Source organism: Falco biarmicus, chromosome 4 (genome assembly GCF_023638135.1).
Source record: "Falco biarmicus isolate bFalBia1 chromosome 4, bFalBia1.pri, whole genome shotgun sequence".
NCBI classification, from domain to species: Eukaryota; Metazoa; Chordata; class Aves; order Falconiformes; family Falconidae; genus Falco; species Falco biarmicus.
In genome coordinates, this window is record NC_079291.1 from 4,483,997 (window position 1) to 4,506,339 (window position 22,343).

General features: G+C 41.6%; 1 protein-coding gene across 3 annotated transcripts in view; it reads left to right on the forward strand.

The window, feature by feature from the left end:
• CHN2 (chimerin 2) overlaps positions 1-22,343 on the forward strand; it is a 163,415-nt gene that overhangs the window by 133,064 nt on the left and 8,008 nt on the right. For all 3 annotated transcript variants that reach the window (XM_056335547.1, XM_056335548.1, XM_056335546.1), the window contains 4 exons: positions 4,646-4,723; positions 11,275-11,359; positions 13,785-13,958; positions 15,773-15,850. In XM_056335547.1, the coding sequence (XP_056191522.1) occupies positions 4,646-4,723; positions 11,275-11,359; positions 13,785-13,958; positions 15,773-15,850 (415 nt within the window). The remainder of the gene's footprint in view (positions 1-4,645; positions 4,724-11,274; positions 11,360-13,784; positions 13,959-15,772; positions 15,851-22,343) is intronic.

A 22,343-nucleotide genomic window follows, 5' to 3' on the forward strand; every position in this document is an offset into this window, starting at 1 on the left:
AAAGCAAACCAGAGAGCAGCAGCAGCTCGGTTTCTGTGTGGTCTGACTCCTTTCCTTCTAACACCAAGCTTTTTGTTGTGGAGTTTTCTGGCCAAGCTCACCTCTGCAGTGTCCGTTCACCTAATTGATGTCAAAGAAACTTCCTGCCAGAGGGAGAGTTTCTTAGGAAAGTGGGGTTTGCAAGATTGGGTTGGCAAGTGCCACTCTGCAGGCATCATGCTCTGTTTCATGTTCTACGTTTTCTGCTTGGAGCTTGTTTCCTCCCACTGTTTCAGCAGCACTGAAGCCTTTTAATGGCAGCTGCTGGTGGCATGGCAGTGGGAGGCACAGGCTGGCAGCATTGTGGTATGGCAGACCGTTGGCTGACTAGCCTCCGCCACCACTTCCCCTCCATGCCCTGTGTTTTGCTAAGAGCTGGCTTCTTTGGCATTGTCTCCTGAGCACATCGTGGGAAGAGCGCTGTGGGAGAAAACCAGAAAAAAACCAATAGATGCAAGATTCCGGCACCATGTGTCATCTCCACGGCGTGTTTGCAATTGAATAAACATAATCTGTCTGATGTTACCGAGTATGCCGTGCCTGCGAGGAAACAGGACTCTCTTTGACCTATGACTGTATCTATGTGCAGAGTTCAGTATATTTAGTTAAAGATCACTCATGGATTTGTCACAATTCCTCATCACGGAGCAATCTCCCTTTCACTTGTGGTGTCGTCCAAGGAGACGTGCCCATGCGGCTCCTCCACTTGCTGTAGCAGTGCCCGTCAGCAGGTAAAGCGGGAGCCAAAGGCCTGCCACTCAGTACCTTCTCCCTGCCAGCCAGGGGTGGGCACGGTGGTGGCAGGAGGGCAAGAGCCATCACTCCTGCAGTGTCCCTTCCTGCCACACTGGAGCTGGCATGGGGGAGCTGGGCGGCACGCTGTGAAGTTCCCCTGCTGCTTGCATCCAGTGAGTACTCAACACTGCCCACACGACTACAGCAGAAATCATGCCACATGTACAAAACCAAAAGCTTTTCATACTACAATTTGTTCTTTCCTAGCCCTGAGGCCTTTGTTAGCAAACAAGACGCCAGTCTTTGAGGGGAGAGACAATGGTGTGGTTCAGCGCACTTTGCAAAGGCATGCTGGAAATTGTGCAACAGCTGAGTCACCCTCTCTTCCCCCCCTACTTTTAAATTTGTTATCCTGTTCAGTTACATTTATTTTGCTGTGAATGCCCAGTTTGATATACAGCACATGTGTTTTACAGAAAGACTAGTGAACTAGAATCACATGTTATGCAGAAATCCTTTGGTCTGAAAATGCAGACAACCTGTATTTGTCTTTCAGCCTTCACTAGCTTAGATGTTTGGTGACAACTAGCAATAATACTTTTAACCACCAGCGTTCTCCTCCTTAGCTGCAGGCTAACTTGCTAACTTGATCAAGAGACGCTCTTTGAATGTGTTGATACCACATGCAGTAAATTTTGTATTAAGTAAAAGAGAAGAGCACTGGGATTGACCTATGGTATCAGTGTGTTGGAACTAGTTGCTGCTGAGAATTTATTACGGCTGCTGTTTGCATTATATTTAGAGAGAGAAAGGGTTATATACGTGGTCCAGCTCATCTGTTTTACAGCACCGTTTAGACACCAAACCTGGTAGGGCTTTGTATGATTAAGATTCTTAAGGATGCACTCACTGTTGCCTTCTGTACACATCCTGTGTTTGCAAGGGATCCCATTAAACAACTGTCTAAACAGGGCCCAAGCAAGGCAGAAAAAAGCAACCTAGGGGATAAATAAAATTTCATATATGATAAACAGTAAGTACTGATCTGTCTTAGTCATATGAACTGGTCTGGCTGAGTTGTCCTCCTCCAAGTCTATTAAGCTCAGTGCTTCTGTGCAAACACTCAGAGTTTCCATCAAATACAGTACTGTATGTCTGATCCCAGGATGACACTCTGATATTCCAAAAATAGCTTAATAAATAGAAATTCCAAGATGTATCATCATAAGCCTGTAGCTTGAGTATCAAATCTGCCATGTTATGTAAAAAAATATTGGTTATATAATGGGATTTTTATCAGTCTAGTGACAAATACAAATATTAGAGCATTATTAGGAAACTGACCTCTCTCTGACTTTGGATCTGTTAGGCTGGAAGTCAAAGAGAAAGTAGCTTATGTATATAGGGGGATTTAGATGCTGTAGCTTCAGAGGTGTCTAATGACTTGGACCTAGTTTGGTGGTTTTGTTCCAGATAAATGTAAATACATTTAAAATGGTACTGAGGAAAGAAACTGGAGTGTGGTAAGAACTTCAAGCTGCTCCAGAGTTTCCTTCCTGATGGCCCCAAACTGAAGCCATTGCCACTGCTGGGGTCAGAAGTGGCATGTACTCCTCATCTCTTGAAATACATTAAGAGCGAGCTGGGGAACTGTAGTTTGTCTTTATCTGCTGGAAAGCAGATAAAGGTCCTGAGCTAGCAGAAATTGGGACTCAGTAGTGGGAGGACATATGGAAAAGCAGCAGGGATTTCCTCCAGGCAGAGCAATGTTCATACATACATTACAGCCAGTTGTCACAGCGGTCAGGTAACAGTGCCAAGCCCTGGGGAAAGGCCAGGCAGGCAGCAACTGCTCGAGGAGCAATGGGGTTGTGTGGAAGTCTTCCCTACCAGGGAGCAGAAGCTTTGAGTGTGGGAGCATGGATAAAGAGATGCTGTGAGTTACCTGGAAAAGAAAAAATTTAGGTATGCTATACATAGAAGTAAGTGCATCATTTTATAACTGAGAAGCTGATTTTGAAGGTTGCACAGCTTCTTGAAAACCCTAAGTAGGGCACTATCTGAAATTGCATGGCCTGATGTTACTGATGGCTGACCATCTGTCCCCATGGGCTTTCAAATCAGGAGAGCATCGCTATTACTAAGAGCAGGCAGTCTATATGGTGGGGGTTTTAGTAAGTGAATTAGATGAACCTTTTTGACTTTTCAGCCTGACATAAAAGCAGACTGAAAAAAACAGAGGCAAGTTCAACTTCACAAGTTAGCATAAGTGAATTAAATACTTTAATTTCACCTATTTTCTGGGTAAGTTGAAGTGAGGCAGACTATAAAAGGCTGATGTGGTCTCTAGTGTCTCTAGTTCAAAGAGGCAGTTTCGCTAGTATTGCTGATGGCCCCCCAGTTTGCTCTGTTGCATTAGCCACACCTTAGAGAATTAAATCTCACAGTGTCATGCTCAGCAGGTAACTCCTATCCTCTTCTTATGGGTGGAGAATGGGCATACTCACTAAGGAAGCAGGAATGGGGAGCTGGAGGGAGGGAAGCCAGTGGGAAGGGGGCGCTGAATGTGCTTCCCAGGGGATGCTCAGTGTCACACATCTTCTGTGGCCTGGGACAGGGAACTACCGGCCTGTGAAGAAGTGAATCAAGGTCCTCAAAGTAGCACTGCAAGCTGTAGCACAGACATCCATCCTGTCCCTGGGCTCTATTTAGAAATCAATTTCTGCCCCTTCCCCCCCTCCCCCTAAATCTATAGAGGCATGTAAGCGGAGCAGAGACGACTGCTGATGCTACCATGCAGACCGTGTTCTGCAATCAGGGCTGTGCGCATGGGCATCCTACATCTGTGTGAAGCTCCCCTGCTGCCTTCACTCGAGCGCGGCACAGGGCTCGGGGGGCTTCCTAGCCTGCATCATCCTAGCTGGGCTTTCGACTTCCCCCGACAGTGAGCTAGTTCCATGCTACCACGTGCACACTGACAAAATGCTCTAGTTTAATAGATGGCATAAAAGTGCTATTAATGCTTGGAGTGCGGCTGGATTTTTCCCCTTGTACAGGATATCAGGGTAGGGGGTGGGGTGGGGTGGGGGGTGGGAGTAGGGGGTGGTCAGTGGGGAGATATTTAGCCCTGTAAGATTAAACAATCATCATGGGTTTAAGGGCTTAATCTGCTGGCATGCAGGCTGCTGGCTGATAAGTCTCTGAGTCTGAGTATAATTGGATGCAGCATCAGATTCAGTTGTGTGGGCTTTCCTGGGGCTTTTTGTTTGTTTGTTCATTTTTAACACACTGCGGAGTTGAAGCAATCTGTTCCTGGAAATGCCTTTGGGCATGAAGCTGTAACACTGTTCCCTCGCCGGCCGGCCGGCATTTCGGCAGCACCTAGCTGGAGACCACCGCTCAGGGAGGGTGGGGGTGGTGGGGGGGGTTGCTCAGTGCATGAATTCGGGCTATTGTTCAAGACACACATCTGCCTTAAGAAATCACACGGCACAGGCCGTTACTTATTCAGATGCAGAAGCTCCTTCCGTCCCACAAGACGGCCCATTCAAGTCACATGCCAGAGGTCTCAGCAGAATGGGCTGCAGCTGCTTCAAATCTGCTGTCTAACATCAGAAGCAGTTGGACAAACTGTACTGTACTGACTGCAGTCAGGCTCCCGGGTGCCGAGGAAGACAGGGAAAAGATTTGGGATCCCAGCGCTATGTTCTCAGAGGATCTGTGGCTGGAAAATGACAAAAACTGTGCTGTTGTTCACAAGTCGAAGCGAGGAAGGAAGCGCCAAGAGCTCCTGGCCGTGGCCCTGGGGGTGAAGGTGGGAGTCAAGGGGGCACTTTTGTGGCAACCTCTGAAACTCTTTGCCTATTCACAGATCACCTCCTTGGTCAGAAGAGCAGCCTTAACTCAAAATGACAACCACTTCAACTATGAAAAAGCACACAATTTTAAGGTAAGCACATCTTCCTATTATTTTCAGCTAAAAAGTTCTGTTTAGATGCCTCACATTTTATTTTTTGATGTGCTGGGGTTTTCACACACCCACCGATACTTCAAGAAAAGTGTTGAAAAAAGTATTTTTCTACTTTAAGTTCCCTTGACTGCATTCTTAATGTGGTTTTATATAGGCACTTAATCCAAATAACAGTTTTGCTACTCACTACACTACTTGACTAGCATTTTAGCTCTTTTGGCACAGATTAATTTTTCTTTTTTATTCAAAGTACTTCATGTTGATTGTCTAAAGTGTATCCGTTTTTAAATGAAAAAAAGGCCTCTTTTCAAAAGAAGCCAGTAGCATTTTACCAGCAAAAATTTTGGTCCATTTCTGTTTCAGATGAAGTTGAGGGAGCTTGAATACTCCCTAACAATAAAGCAGACCACAGTGGTGGTATTGTCCCCTAGCTTTTGTTCCACCACCATATGCTAAGGAAATGCTCTCAGAGCCCCACTGAACTATAGGATCTAAGCTTAGGTTTGCTTGTCATACTAAACCAAATAGCTGGACAAACACAGGGATGTTTAAATGGATCATCTTTTTGCTGCCTTACATATATAAAATCAGATTTTTAGGGATTTTTTTCTCCAAGTGCTGTGTCTGGCATGCTGCAGCAGGGAAGTGACTCAGCTTTGGAGCTTTGGAAAGGGACCTTCCAGGCAGCTTGTACTAAAATGTTTTGCCAAAAGGACTGTGCTGGTTTTGGAGTATGCCAGCCAGTTACTGTATCTAATGCTGTCAAATTGCGGTTTGATGCTTATCGGAATGGATACAGAGAGAAGAAGAGGCAGTAACAAGACAAGAAAGGAATGCATCTCAGCTTTGAAACCTCAGTTTACTTAATGCTCCTTGAGGATGCTGATCTGGGTCACTGTCAGAATAGTTCAGCTCGTTAGCAGAAGGAGAGTGTTCTGTAACTCAGGCCTGTCAAAAAAGGAGAAGCACTGATTAAAATTATTTCACTGATTTCCTGGTTTAGCAAAAAAGCTTCATTTCTTATTTTTCTACATATTCTGCCATGCAAACATTGCTCTCCTCTGCAGTACCTCTACTGTAGTTCGTAAATCAATAATTTAATATTAGTGAGCAAGGCAAATAATAGCACCTCTTTTCTTATTCCCCCTCCTTGACCCAGTCTACAGAAAAGTCAATATTTATGTCACTGATCGGCACTGAAGGAAATAGGGAAAATACTCTTGTGGGTTTTTGCTTGATTAAAACAGCTTTCATTCTTTCTGGGTTTTGCCCTCATTATCATTTTAATATGAAAACTATTTTAGTTTAACTAGAAAATATTTTCTCATGACTGAGACTTTTTTCCACTTTGACCCGTGCATTCTTTCCTCCTCAAAATTCCCCTTGTTTTGGCTTTGATTTATAATTGGACATGTGCCCAGTTAACTTTGCGTTTGCACAATCTAGCTGTTGTACAGTCTCTGTTCTTTTCTGTTTCAAAAGAGTCATAGTTTAACTGGAAAATCACATGATTAAAATATATATGTATTCAAACACATGACAGCAAAAAATTATTGTTTTATCCTAATAAAGGCAATAAATACTTAGGGAAGAAACATTTTAAAAAAAATGTCCAGAAAGGCCAGTCAGAAGTGTTAAATTTACTTAACAAAGAAGTATGTTCACTATGCAAATACAGTTAATTTTCCAAAGGAATATATTAGAACATGTCTAGTTGTTGTAAAAAACCATGGATAGAATGCTTAGAGTAGAATATTTAGATTTGAAAGATGGCTAAATTCAAGTCTATAACTTTAATATATTCCATATTCACTACATTAAAGGGGTAAGAAGTTATTTAAAAGAAAGAATGGCTTTATGGGTCTTGGGGCAAAATTCTTAATGGCTTTTGACAGCACTCAGGCTATGATGATATGGGATTTATCTGATGGAAAACACTATTTTGCAGACATTCAGAAAGTTGTCTTCCCCATTTTTTAGGTGAAGACTGATGGGTATTATATCATTCGTCTGAGTTCATAGGGACAAAGGTTACAGGTCACAGTGTCCCTCATAATCTTGTCACAGGCAATTCTTCATGAACAAACAGGCACTCTTTAGCTCTTGTCCTTTAGCCATGAAGAATCTTAAAAATGAAGGACACATATTTCACGAAGCTGCTGAGATTTTTGTAGATCTTACACTGAAGATCTTACCCACTGGAAGAGAGAATGAACTAAAGGCAAAAATAGACTCAAGGCACAGATTCAGGGCAAGGATGGCTCTCCCTCCATCCTTTCCAAGCTAACATAAAAGTTAAAAGGGACCGTTGGAGTTTGGAGCATGAGGGCACCAGGTTATGTCCTTCTCTGCATCTGTGCTTTCTGATTTAGCCTCAGTTCCGAATTTCAGGGCACTGAAGGCAAATGAACAAAAAAAGATTTAGTATCCAGACTGATTTGTTAAGCTGGGTGCATCCTGAGCACACAACGCAGTCACATGGATTTAGGTTTGGAGCTGGCATCTGGTGGGACAACTTTGCATAAGCCAGTGCAGACATACCACAATTCAGGAAAGAGAATAAATCTCTGAAGCCCTGTTTAGAAAGACAGAGGTATTTCTGTAACTATGTGGGCGTCAGCCTAACAGGATTGTAAAGTCTTGCATCTTGTTACAGTTAGGATCCAGCAGGCTCTCTGGGATGTGCTTTACCTGCCAGCTTCAGTGGGGTCCCAGCTAGCGGTGAGGTCAACCTCAAGCCCGAGGGCAGCAGCATGGAGTTTAGGGATGCTCCGTGCATTTTGTTCTAGGCTGGGAATTCATGAGAGGGCCTCTGCGCTGCTTTAAGTGAGCGAATACAGTTGAATAATATGCATTTTCCACACTATTGTGCCTGTTTGCTGCTATAGCACGGGCAAATCCCATTTGCAGGCAGGCTAGGGGAGTAAAGGCAGCTGATTATGGACAGGTCAGGAGATCTACTGGGAGAAAGTCTCTGGGATAAATTTCTCTTTGTGTTAATCACTGCAGATAAACACTGCTTCTGGGAGACAAAGGGTTTGCAGGAGGCATTTTTTAACAGACATCATGAAGATTATGTGTATTTAAATAAAAATAACAGCAGAGTCAGCTTTTCTTCCCTGCAAACGGCTCAGGTTCAGCAGGAGAGTACAAATTTACATGTATTCAGGTGAAAGTCTGAAAAAAACTTGTTTTCTTTGGAGGCAAATAGAAAAGTCTTCAAACCCAATCACATAAATAACAAAATTGTCACAGAAACAGCACTATATAATGCCAATAAAAAAACATGCGTTTCAATTCAATTTTTTAGTTTGTTTCTGCAGTATTGCTTAAGGGATTTTATTGTTTTGCCACTGTGTGGGCACTGCTTCACTTCAGTCTCAGTTTCTCTCTCTGTGAAAACGGCTCAGACACAGACTAAACCTGAATGAGATAGCACCCATGGAGGGAGTTCTGCTGTTTAAAAACAAGGGTTCCAGAAGGCCAAAAGGCAAAGGTGAGAGCACAGAAAGGCAATAAGAAGAGACACTCAGTGTAGTATTGGGTGAGACAGTACAGCAGAGAAGAGAGGACGATTGTAAGAATTAACTTTTCATTGAAAGATCTGGAAAGAAAAGAAGTGAAGAAGCTAAGATGTTAGGGGTTAGACATTGTGAAAAGAAGAAGAAACACTAAAACAAGAGAAGTGCCGTGTATAGTCTGAAATGTCATGGGTTTGGCTTATATGAGGAAATATTTTCCTGTAAGTTCTTTTTTAAAGTCGGAATTATGTGTCAACTGTAGCCCAAGCAGCCTGAGCCTATGCTGTGTGTACACAGAGAGAACACCTGAGACTGCAGGATGGGGCAGGGACCAGTAATAAATAGATTTTGATCACGTTTCCATAAAATCTAAGTCCAGTCCATTTGTAATGATGCAGTTACAAAGGATGGGCCAAAACCTAAAAACCCATCTCAAAACCCTAAGACCTTGGAGGCAAAACTCCCAATTACCATTCAAAAGTGTTATGTGCAAGCTTCGGGCTGCATTCGGGCATTGTGCTCATAAGAACAGATTTCCTTCATTACTTCTTTAAAATTAATGGCAGGCCATAAGTGACTTAGTTCAAAACTGCATCTTAACAGATGTTTTGCACCTTCATCTAGAAACTTTGGAAGATCTCCCTTTTCCAGTTAGAGATAGCGAGTATTTCCCTGTTTCCACTTCACCAGAAACCACCAAGACTAGCTTTCCACAGTGCATTTCAGCTGGGAACTTGCCATTTGGGCTAAAATGCAGATCTGTGAAAAATGGAAGTGAATGAGTGAAGAGAGTTAACCTTTGAGGGCCACCAAGCTGAAGGGGACAAGGGACGGGTGCACAGTCAGCACTTCTCAGGTGGCATCCTTGGTCAGAGTTGATGACTTTCCCATTAAATAACAGGAGACATCAAGGAATAATTAGCTATCATTTTCTAAATAGGCCACAGCAAGATCCACTGCAATAAGCTTTATGTAAAGTGAACAAGTAGGCCACAAATATCCTAGCAACTGCAATGGGCTTTAAATATGAAATTCCACCATTTAAAAAAATCCTGAATAACCTTTTGCAGCCACTTCCCACAAGGTTAGTTTTGTAAACTGCTGCAAAGCAGAAGACACATTAGCTACCTTCCCACAGCAGATGATTTTCACCCACAATTAAACACAGGCGAAAAACTACTAATTATGTGGTTATCAGTCTAAAAATGGTAAAGATGCAGGCATAATTAGTTGTAGCTGTAGTTTTGTATCTACTGAAGGTCACAGAGAGCATAAGCCTGGAACTCTGGTCACCAGCTGATGTTAGATACAGCCATTTGCCCCCACTAAAAGCCATGTCTGAAATTCATGCTACCCACCCTGCAAAATAAGATCTTTCAATCTGTCTATCTCAAACTCTATTGCAAAGTGTTGTTTCCCAGAGATACACATTTTTCTGAGAGATAAAATACCATTTTGAAAGATAAATATGACTAGTCAGACATTCCAGTTTTGACCTTTTACTATAAAAAAGGAGGAGGAATTACTATTGCTTTAAGCTTATTTATGCAAGTATTGGCTATGAGTAGTTGGTCAGGAGTCATTTGTGGTCAGGCTCACATTTTTATTGCTAAATCAGAAAGAGAGGTCTGTATTAAAATCACAATATTTCATCTTCCTGGGGAATGGACTCGAGTACAGGCTTGTGTAGGTGTGATCCTGCAGACAAATGGGGTGAAAGCATTAGCAACCCACATGCTCGGCTTTAAACTTCACAAAGTTTATCTGAAAAGGGCAATGACCATTTTTTTTACTATATGAAAAGAGCAGCTTTCTACATCCTGGGGTTGGAAGTGGCCTTTCAGCCATCTGCCCAACGGGTAAATGAGCAGAGAGAAGGAAAAGGAAGCATTAGCAGCCAGAGTGTGCATGATTTATGTTTTGTTAAGTTCAATTAAGTCTCTGGCCAGAACTAGTTCATACCATGTCCATTCATACAGGCCCAGACCTCATTATTTATTCATCTTTTCAATGAAAATGAAATGCTTACTTTACCAGAACATACACCTTAAAAAGGTCTGCTGCTGTAACCTTTGGAAGAGCAGCAGAGGAAGCAGTGGTGGTGTGCAAAACCTGGCTGGGGACCATGAGCTCTGTTAGCATGCAGGTCATTTTATTCCTCCTTATTTACTCATGGGTGGATTGTAGCAAAATGAAGTTTGGTCTACTGAAAAAAAGCCTACTGACATCTTTTCCCTATGTGAGTTCAGTTTACTTCCTGGAGTAAGGAAGGGTATCATTTGCTTTTATCACTAATGGATTCCAGCATGCAAAATCAGATCATTACCCAACCGCTGCCTGGAACGGCTGCACAAATCAGTCATCCCTGATACAAATTTACAGCAGTCACCTTGAGTTTTGTTCAGTGTCATCGCATAGAAATGCACATGTAACACCATAGTTATAGTGTGTTCAAACCTGAGTGGTGCTCTTAAAACATGGGTCTTGCATCAGATCTGTGGCCACACACAGTTACAGGGAACCAAAACATGGTGCATTCAAAGGGACTTTTCAGTCACTGCATTTCCCCTACTTTCAAGTGATCTGTTGAAGAAGAGCATTTGAATCTCAGAAACATTCCTGTTTTGTTTGAACTCGTCAAATAAAAGCACTGACTACAGTTCTTTGGATTATTAGTTTTATATTTTTTTCCTTTGACTAGTGAACTTGGTTTCCTCCCCTCTGCTACAGCTAAAATGTCAGTTAGCAAAAATTATTTGTTTTCAGTGTCATACACAGCTCAGCCTTCTGTTATGTTAAGCCTATTGAAAGATAAACTTCAAGATCAAAGCAAATTTCTGTTCCCATGGTTTATTTCATCTAGACTTTGGAAAGATGTGGGCACTGTGTGCTAAAGATTTACTCCTACTGAGTCTTCTGTTGTTTATCCATTTCAGTTGTTCCATCTGTCAGACCATCTGCCTCCAATGACCCCATTTCTTTTTTTTTTTCCCCCCATTTGTATTACAGGTCCATACGTTTCGAGGTCCGCACTGGTGTGAATACTGCGCCAACTTCATGTGGGGTCTCATCGCTCAGGGAGTGAGGTGTTCAGGTAGCCCTTCCACATTTTCTGTCATTCTTTTGAAATGCTCTGACATCTCTCCCACTCCCAGCCTGCAGTCCCTGCAGGAGCTGGGGTAGGGATTACTTTACAGAACAAGGCAAGAAATCCTCCCATGCAAGTTAGGGCATTGTCATTTTCCCCATTAGCTGGTTTAGAAATTAAGCGACCGGCTCTTGGTCACTGAGGGTGCCATACTTTCCGTAGTACCTTGGTGTGCATTGCTGTATACATTAAGAATTAATCTTTGTGGTTAAGTTATCCCTGGATGGTTTTATGTCTTAAGAAACAAGCTTTGGAAATGGCAGAGCCAGCCAACAGCTAGGCTTCATAACTCATCTTTTTTGCCACCAATTACTGAGAATTGCCCTTGTCTGCCAAAAGACTGTCACCTGTTTCTTATAAAATACCATGCATTGCTTTAAGCCTAAAGTAGCCCATCTCGAAGGAAAGCAAAAAATACCACCTTAATTTTCCTAGAAAGATTAGTTTTCTGGTGCCTTTGTAACTATATTAGCATTTTAATAGCGCTTTAATTATTTTGTTTGTTCTTTTGTTAAAAATAATCATCTTGGGAAAATGCAATAATCATCACATCGTGAGGTTTTGTATTCAGCAAGTGAAATAGTATTTGCTGCATTGTAAATGGGGTTTCATAACTCCTTGCTACGGACCTTCAATCCCATCAGTGTCTCACCTGAATATGCTTCTGTCTTACCTCTCCCTGCGCTGACCTCCAGGCATTCCTGACCTCAGACTGGCACCGAACATGTCCAGCCCTGACATCTACTTTTCATGGGCAGAGGAGGTGGTGGTTATTAAAATTTAGACCACAGTTTGAAGGATCAAAGTACCTTTCACAAATGTACAGTTTTAATAAGTGCAGTCTCAATTACTGCTGCATCTTATCTGCCTGTAGATGAATAATGGTAACACAAAGAATATGAGAAGGACATTAAAAAAGAGGAACATGAATAGTAGTTTGCTTTTCAGACTATTTGATCTGAAACTCAAGGGTGCAAAAACTGACCTTGCTAATGCATAGCGCTGTATTTGTTCACATATATAAAATATTAAACTTAGGAAAAGGCTTATTTATTTAGTATGAAAGATAATACTCTCCCTCATTAAATTACCAACATTTAACTCTAAGTAGACAGATGCACTTGGATTTAACTTCACATGCTTGTAGAACAGCACTGAAGACAATACAGGGAGGATCCTAACTGCAGCTGCTCACATTTGTTTAGATTTCACAGAACAATAATGTATTATGCAGTAATAACTGTATGAAGAAACACACAGAAACCCACCCAATTCCACTAAATATGTAGGTGTGTTTGTACTGATTATATGATTTGGCTTGATTAATATTTTATAGAGAATAATACTGAGATGTGCTGCAAGTAATAGAGTCATGTTTACATTTTTAATAGCTTAGGCAGTGAATCAACATGAAAAAGCAGTAAGTAACTTGCTAGTGATGATATTAGATGTGTTATGTTATCCCAAAGGGTACCGTCAGTGATGGGCATGACTGGGAAGGCATTAAAACAAGAATCAAAGTTATGAGAGATAATGTAACTCACAACGGTGGTGTTTGCTTTACTGAGGCTTATAAATTAATTTGGCTGAATATTTGAATCTATTAGAAAAATTCAATTTGTGGAGATCAAGCAGTGATGTTTAAGTTAACAGAAACCCACCCGTGCAACCAAGAGTAGGATTTGACTTTGGAGTAAGAACCACTTGTAAAATGAGTAACTTTTTACATCATGCCTTTCCCAGCATTTAAATGCCTAAACCAACCCACAGACTAAACACAGGGGACACTTTAGTCACCAGTGAAGTGGTCAGACAGGGATGGGGAGGCTGCTGGTGTGGCAAAGCGAGCCAAGATGCGACACGGCTGGAATGCAGAAGGGAGGCATGCTAGCTCAAAGCACTGTCCCAGTTTGAGTGCTCAGGTGAATCCTAGGTCCTTCACCCATAAGCAGTGCTAAGCCACAAGCTGGTCAACAGAAAACAGTCATTACTGTGTTAATTGTATAAAAGGCAGAACTAAAACACCCAGAAGCTAAGTCCCATGTGTTCAAATGCAACACCCAGAGCTATGTGTTCAGCAGTGAACTGACCAAGTGGTCTGCACCAGTGGTCACCTCCAGCTCAGAGGGGTGCAAGGGACATCCAGAGCTTTTACAGCTTTTCAACAGCTTTGCTGGAGTCCACTTTGCCCACCATAAGATTTTTACAGATTTCCATGCTCATCTTTCTGATCTCCAGCTTATTTATTCTAGCTTTGGTGACTGACGGGGAGGTTCTGCCACATGCTTGATGTGGCCCAAGGAAATAAATTGTTAGACAAGACCTGTTGGCATTAGTATTAATTAATTAACCTGGCTAACCTTGTTTACAGACTGTGGGTTGAACGTACATAAGCAATGCTCCAAATACGTGCCCAACGACTGCCAACCAGACCTCAAGAGGATAAAGCGAGTCTACTGCTGCGACCTCACCACGCTAGTGAAAGCCCACAATACCCAGAGACCGATGGTTGTGGATTCATGCATTCGAGAGATCGAAGCAAGAGGTTTGTGTGCTTAGGAAAGCAGCAGGAAAAATTAAATGACGATGACTTGAATTACATGCTAAGCTAGGACAGGGTGGTATGCTCATGCATGCTGAAGACAGGATGAGAGAAGGGGGTTTTTAGCGTAGGTGATACATTGCTCTGCATTAGCTAGTAAAATTAAATCATGGCATTTCATAATGCAATTTCCTGAAATGCTTTCTGAAAACATGTCAAAACATGTATTATGTTACACTTCTGAAAGGGGTGAACTTTCAAGTGAACTTTAAGTTCATGTTTATGTGTCTTTTTTCATTATTTTCTTTTCACATACCTAGGGACACTTCCAATTTCAGAGTAATCAGTTTAAATCAAGCCCCTTATTAATAACCTTTCTGGGCATTATGGGCAAAAGGACATATGTGACTGGAAGTGACTCAGACAAGTGAGGTCACAGGCTGTGTTTTGTGATACGTCACAAACTGCGCAAGGTTTTGCATGGTGCTCAGCTACTGACTGATGAATACCGTAGCTCGGGCAGCATGTCACAGCCAACACTCCAGCTTGTGACACGTTTTTGGTACGCAGATGCATGCCAGATTGAAGAAATACCATATCCACTCCAACACAACACAGTAATGATCGTGTATTTTTGCTTTGGGTAGCAAAAGTGTATGTCATGCTGCCAAATAAGCCAAATTTCCCTGTTAGTTATAGCTTCAGCACAGGAGTCTCATAATGTTGAATTCATGGCATCCCAGTCATCTGCATGGCAACACAGTGATACTAGCCATAGGGGTTTCAAAGCCACACGTCATCTACTGAAATGAATGAAAGATTTACAAGTAAATCCCCTGCACTGCTCCATGAAGCTCCACCAGGATTATATCATCATTGCAGGGACAAATAGAAAGAATAGTTTGGACTAAGACAGAAGAGCTTTACCCTGATGATATAGCAGGAAGCTACATTGCATTTGAGATCTAATCACTTACTTGTACATTTATTGATTAAGATAAAAACTGCTGCCTGTTCTGTTTTTTCAACATCTTTAAATTTCTTTCTTTAACTGCCATAGTACTATGTGAGATACTGATTTTGTTCTTAAGAAGACAAAGTGTACAGGATCTTATAAGTCAGTTAGCACTGTGCATAGTCATAATAAGGAGTTCTGGGATTACAGTAAATAATTCTGGGATTAAAATAAATAACATGTATGTAACTGCTTGGCTAGCTCTGCCTGCTCTGCTGGGCTGCCCTGCATTTCATGTTGGTGTGGAGCAATGGGGGGAGAGTTGTGCAAGTGAGCAGATCTCTTGTGGTTTAAGAACTGTAGAAGGCGTGTACTGATGTGAAGAAGAGGAGTATCCATCACATCTATCAGCTGTGTATAAGTAAAAGCTGACTGCAAAACCGGGAACAAATGTTGTCAGGGAAAGGCAGTTTCTTACTTGCATTGCTATTTATCATTAAGCAACTGGTAGAAGGAAAGGAGACCTCTAAAGCTTTATTAATCATAGCCAAATGGAAAATCTCCCACATAAAATGAATAAATCATGGTAATATCACATGCCCCACCATTAGCAATTTGCAGTGTTTTCCTCTAACACAATCAACTATGTCCCTAACAAAATAAAGTATAAATTCTAAAATTCTCTAATCCTTTAAAAACCAATTTTAAATTATCTTGAGCCTGCCTTAAGTGCTCCAGAGTTTCACATTACAATTAATATTTTTCTTCATTTACTAGATCTGTTGTTGTTGCTTTATTGTTTTTAAGCCTGAATATTTGTTGAGTTACTGAAGCAAAGTTAACTGAGAACTTTTTGTTTCAGGTTTAAAGTCCGAGGGCCTCTATAGAGTCTCAGGCTTCACTGAGCACATTGAAGATGTGAAAATGGCCTTTGATCGAGGTACACCATTTTTCTTTCTTGTACGATTTTAATCTAATTTTTCAGTTCTAGGACTTCTCAGTTCTTTTGGGGTTTATATAGTTACCATGGTAATAAAACTGGCATATAAGCAGAAGTACAGAAAGCAACCTGTCTTTTCTGAGTTCTTAAATTAATCTGTAGTTATTTTCACAAGAAGAAACTATATTTCATAGTTGGAAGGAATAATTAAACAGTAGGTAATGATAGACAGAAGGCTAAGTGCTTGCGGGACTGGATGATTGCTCAATCTAGTGGCAGAGCCTAGACTCCCAGTTCAAGTATGAGCCTGGATAGTACCAGGGGAAAGTTCTTAGTCCTATCCTTAGTAAACTCAGTGCTTTACAATACGATAGTCTATTTATGAGTTTAAGCACCAGACCTCCAACTGGGAAGTCATTCTGCCTGTAGCCTTGTAGAAAGCACTGCACTACTGTGCACATGATTGCATTTGCACACAGATGAGAGGAGCATTGAGGAGACTGGTTGTACAGCATATTGAAAAACTTTTAATTAAAACACTGCCTGATTACCATCCTAGTAGCCCTTTTGAATTCATTTAGCTTATTATGTTGGTTCTGGTTCTGCACATAGTCTTTGCACACAGGACTAATTTTAGGTACGTATGTAAGTGTGTGCAGAGTAGGGCCTTCATCAACAGAAAACACATTTTCAGGAACATTTAAGGAGTTACATAAATATTTTTCTCCTTTCCCATAAACAGTGTTTTCCTTCCTACTTAATTTTTTCAGGTATTACCTCTGCCATGTTAGGGGATAGGGACAGACATAGCCCAGTGATCACAAGCCCACAGGGACAAGGCAGGTCCAGATCAAGCCAGAAGTCCACCGGTGGATCAGGGTGCTGGCCAGAAGGGTGCATGGCCGTGATGCAGCTGCAGACAGCTACTATGTTGCTCAGGCAGGAACTGGGGGCCCTGGGGGCCCATGGCAGGAGGTCCCAGGGCTCCAGAGGAGCCTGGGCAGGGCCAGCAAGGTCTGTGGGTGGCACATCTTAATGCTTACTGTGCCTGAATACTTTTTTGTTCGGAGATAGTTTGTCCTGCAGACGATTCCTGCTAGGAATTTCCAAAGTGACTGTTTTCATGCTATACCAAAACACCCTTTAAAAAATAATAATATATTTTAAAATGTGTTGGATGCTGCAGTTGTGAACATATGCATGGACACACATAGGTGAGCCGTGATTTGGGTGAAAGAGATGCACAGACTGCTATCATGGGAAGGTACATTTGCAGGTGCGCCACATGAAGCAGTGCTACTGAAAGGGTCACCAGTCTCCCCAAGTCCCACTCTGCTCCCTGCAGGTGGATCTGACCTGGCAAACCCTTTTGTTCTGTGTGTTAGTTCTCCTCTAAGTGTACCAACCTAAATGAAACCCAGAAAGAGAGCCACAGGTTGAAGAGGAAAGAGTTTGAAGAAAGCAGATCAAAATTTGTGTCTGAGCCTGACCTGAACGCTGCTGCAGCTGTAGTTCCCTTGCAAATGCTTCAAACCATTGGAGCCACTTAAGGTTTACAAACAGGGTATCTTTTGTTATTGCCTATACTCATGGCATAATCTCGTGGCAGTACACACTAGAATTAGACCCACAGCAAGGAACAAAGTGTGATTTACTGGCAAAGAAGGCAGCACCTAGAAACAGGAAGAGCAGGGTCGCTAGCAATATCAGATTTCCAAAGGAAAAAAAAGCATGGATAAATATGGAAGCAGAGAAAGCCAAGAACCAAGTTTGCATACAAAGGCTGTGGGAAAACCATTGGGCATAAATTGATAAAAAGCTGCGTCTTCATTTCCTTTTAACAATCTCAGGAGGGAAAAGGCTAAGAAAGGAAAGAGCGTTGCCATGAATAATGCTAAAAGCAGTGGAACAGTGAACAAAACCGTGTTATGAGAATTGCATGACTCCAGTATTGCTGAGACCAGAAGCTGAAAACTTCAAAAACTTTCCAGTTTTGAAAATGTATTCTCCCTGAACTGAGATAGAAAAGCAGAAGAGAGTTGGGGGGGGTTTGCAGGAAGCAATTTAAAGAAAACCAAAATAGATTTTTTGTTCTGACTTGTGGGCTGTGCCACTAGAAGGTGGTTGTCAGCTGGCAGAATGTTGAATTGGCAAGGTGCCCCCAACCTGACAGCTCAGGCTTTGCTTCCCTGTCAGATCTGTTTACAGAGACAGGGACCCCACCTTCTCTTTTGCATCCCAACCCCACAGGTAGGAACATCACTTTTCTGATGCCCAGTTACCCCTGCTTAGCCCTAGAAGCCAGAGCAGCAGGGAGTGGATATTCCTCCATATTCCAAGGACGTGGAAAATCCCAAATCTCTGTCCCAGGCGACAGAGCTGGGAAAGAAGGGAGCTGAGAGCCAGATGGCAGGTCTCACCTCCAGTAACACCTGGAAGGCTTTTGTTCAAATTTCATTTTCTGCCCAGAAAGTGAAGTTTGTGGGAGTTTTACAGAACTGTTGTTTCAACATTCACTACAGGAAATTAACTTTTTTTTTGCAAAATTATATTAAAAAAAAAAAAAAAAGGAAAATTTGTGTCTTAAATATAAAATGGAAAATTCCTGATCAGTTCTGGTTAATAGATAGGTGTTGCAGCAGAAACAGCCATACAACAGGCCATATCACAGACATCTCTGACATCTCTGGAACACACTGCATAGCAGAAGGTAAATGTGTTTTAAAAGAGCTTGGAATAGTTAGCTGTTAAAGTTGAAGCTGAAAGTACGGGTATGAACCAGAGGAGAGAACTCTTTAATCTAATGGATAGTCTTGGCACAATACTAGAGGATGTATATTGGCCAGGAATAAATTTAGTTTGACAATTCAATGAGCAATTTTTTAACCATATGAAAGCAAGGCTCTGAAACAACCTTCTAGTGAGAGCAGGGGATAAAAACCTTAACTAGTTTCACAATGGAAGTTGAGGGGTTTACAAGAAGGGTTACATGGCATGGTGCCTGCAGTAGCAGAGCACTACGCTCTGGCATTACAGAGGTCCCTCCCTGCCCATCATTTCTGAGCCAGTCCCCAGGTACTTGGCTAGAATGCCAGTATGCTTTCGCACCTCTGGAAATACAGCTTTTAATAAATAAGTTTGAAAATAAACAAGCAAGGAGTCCTCCTGTTTTAATGCACAGGACACATCCTTCAAGTAATGCCATCAAGCTTTCTGGTTTCCCAAGCTCTTCGAAGCCACAGGAGCCGGAATACAGTATGATACAGGGATGGGGAGCAGGGGCTGACTGCGCTGTAGGGTACCTCTTCTGCCGATTCCATGCGCAGCTGAAAGGGTGCGATGAAGAGAAGCCAGCCCCCCCACTGACTAATTCTGCTTCGCCAAATGGACACTCACTTGTTGCTTACAAAGAATTATAGCAAGAATAGAAAATCAAAGGCAGGTTTGAAAGTCAACATCTTGGGAAGAGAATGGCATCCCACATAATATTATTTGGGCCAAGTGAAGCTGTGATGGATGCGTTTAGAACAGGGAGAAGTTGGTCCTCGTTTGATTTAAACTAAGACTCCCTTCCAAAGCCAAAGAAGTGTAAATACTCCTACTGTAAATTAGCATTAGGCTCTCTGAGGCACTAACAATGTTCCATTTTAGTGATTTTTGTAATGAGAAGGAGGGGAATAATGTGGATTTATTTAATCTGGTGAATGTTGGTGCTGTAGAATGACAGTTGCTCTCTGTCAGCTTTGTTGAGCTGTGGCGTTGTGGCATCCAGAAGACCCTCATTGTGCGCTTTATTCACAAAGCTGCCATTGTCACCAGTGCATTCTGTCCCCCCACTTGTTTGTATGACTGGCTGGTACAATACACTTGCTAAAAATATTATGCTGTTAAATATTACATGAGTACTTAGAGGCATCCTGACTCATATTCACTCTTTCACCAGTGTAGGAGAAAACCTGTCAAATGCCAGATCCAAGAAAAAAAAACAAAGCAGCATGTTAGTATGGCAAAGGTTGTGCAATAAAAACAAAGCATTAAGAAAAAATGAACTTAAGTAGAAAAGTAATTCAGTGTTCAGAGGGCATAGCTGAGGCTTTAAGAATGTAATACTTACTCCATTTCATTCTCTAATAAACTATTGAGATATTTCTATGGCACCCAAAGTCAGCTGAAACCTTTAAAGAACAGAATAAAGATTTTCTTTGTCTCGAGATATTCAAACTACAACATAATGCAACAAAATATGTTGAGAGTCAAAGTAACAAGGAAAGAGAAATGATGGGGTTTGAGTAGGATTAGGTTTGTAAAGCTGAAACTAACTATATGTTTGTAATCCAAATTTTTTTTTAAAAAAAGATTGTATTAACATATAGCCACTGCAGTGGTACTGAGAATACTAATTACAGTCTGAGGAAAGTTACTGTATTGAAGAGTGAAAAAAATGATTGTGGTAATGTAGAAGATACCATACAAAATAGGCATAGTTCATACAGTATGCTACTGCAGAGGATCCTCTGTGAAATTTGTGTCATGACTTTACCGGCAATTAATTAACTTTTCTTTCTTAGTGCTCTGAATTTTAAGTGTGTTTAAATAAAAATACAAATCCAGGAATTCGGTGAGGATAAGAAACAAGTGCAGCCTGCCAAGGGCCTTCAGTTGCTGAAACTGAAAGCAAAAAAAAAAAAAATCCAAAATCTACCAAAGAAAAACAAAAATCTACCTCCCCCTACATACTCACTGCAGAAATGTGTAGGTATACTGTAACAGATGTATTGTTATGCTCACTTTAAAAAAAATCTTCACTGCATTTTGCATTGCAATGGGTGTGATTTGTCTCTGAAGTGAAGAGGAAAAATCTTTGACTTGGGAACTAATGTATTTTTCCTACAGTAAGAGAATATGTAAATAAAGAGGTACGTTTGAAGTACATTGTAGTTTGAAGTACCTGTAGCTGAAGTGGCTCTTCACGGAAGCTTGCTGGGCTGCTTTTTAAAAGCACTAAATAAATAACACTTCCATTTAGTGTACTGGTGACCTGGCTAATAGATGCAGCCTTCTGCTTTGCTGTATCTGTTCTGATGCAGCTGCTGGCTCCTTGGAGGTAGCTGTTTTCAGTGAGGCATTTTGAGTGCTCGGTGTCCATCAATTAAATAGAGCTCTCCACACAAAGCTTTACAAGACTAATGCTACCGTGCCTGGAATGTGTGGATTAAACAAAAGATTGGGGCAGTGTAAACATCCTCCTAGGGCTTATTGATGCTGTATTAAATTAAATGCTGATGGATGTATTCAGACTGCTCAGCTGCATCAAGAAAGGCTGCTTGTTTTAAACACTTAAGCATATAATCTCCTCTTGATGAGAACATGTAGTGCTATTAGTCTTAATGAGAATTATGTGCATACATTGGACAGGACGTATCCCTTCAAGATTAATGCCAAAGGTTTGTATAAAATGTCTACAATCAATATAAACTCTTTTAGTCTGCTGTGAAAGCCTTTATCACCATCTTAGATGCCATGTATCAAGCACACCCACTCATCTGTCTGTATCAGGGCATCTCTACAAGCACTAGTTACTGCAAGACAAGGAAGGCAATGGCTTTACAGCCTGTCAGCGCCTCGGTGGTAACAGCCCAAGCTTGCGCTTGCACCTCCTGGCAGATACAAGCAAACCGCTCTCTGTTGTTCAAGCAACCATAACCTCACATCACCCCACTCACCATATGGTCTCAATCTTCACCACCTCCTGCAAAAGAAGCATTGTGACCGTTATCCTCACTTGAAAGGTGGTGAGTAAGGACTACAGGGTGTAACTGATCTCAAAGAAGCCTGAGGTGAAGCTGGGGGTTAAATCCAGGCAGCCTCAGCCCTTGCTTGACCATTGTCCTACCCCATCTTTCTACTGGAAGACTGGAGAAGCAGAATTTGTCGGTCTGGAGAAAAATGTGAGTATGAGGGCACTGGGTAGTACAGAAGAGAGATAGTCATTTGAACTTGAAGAATAATAGTGATCCAGCCTCTCTGCTAGTTTCACTCATTGCTCTGCTAGTTGTAATTTCACTCATTGCAAGCCACGCATTAGTCAAGGGCTTAGCAGCAACACTTGCTCATGTGATTAAAAGTGCTCTGTAATGGAGTTCTGACTAACTGGGTTGTAGTATGTGGCAAACAAAATGTATGTCATTTCAGTTGCATAATTAATCTATTTAGCTGTTCATCCATTATAAGTATCCATATTCATTTAACAAATTGCGATCCACATTTCGGAATAAATTGTATAGCTAAATGCCATAGCATGTCTATTTAAATTCAAATCTTTGCTATAAATAAGTCAGTCAAATAATAAGACATTAGAGGACATCCAGAAAATAAGGCAGCTTTGTTACTAGCTAATCAGTATAGATAAATTGGTGCAGAACTTACAAGATTTGGATGTTTACTCTGATTTTTCCTACTGCTCCAAGGTTCATTGGAAATTTATGTTATTTCT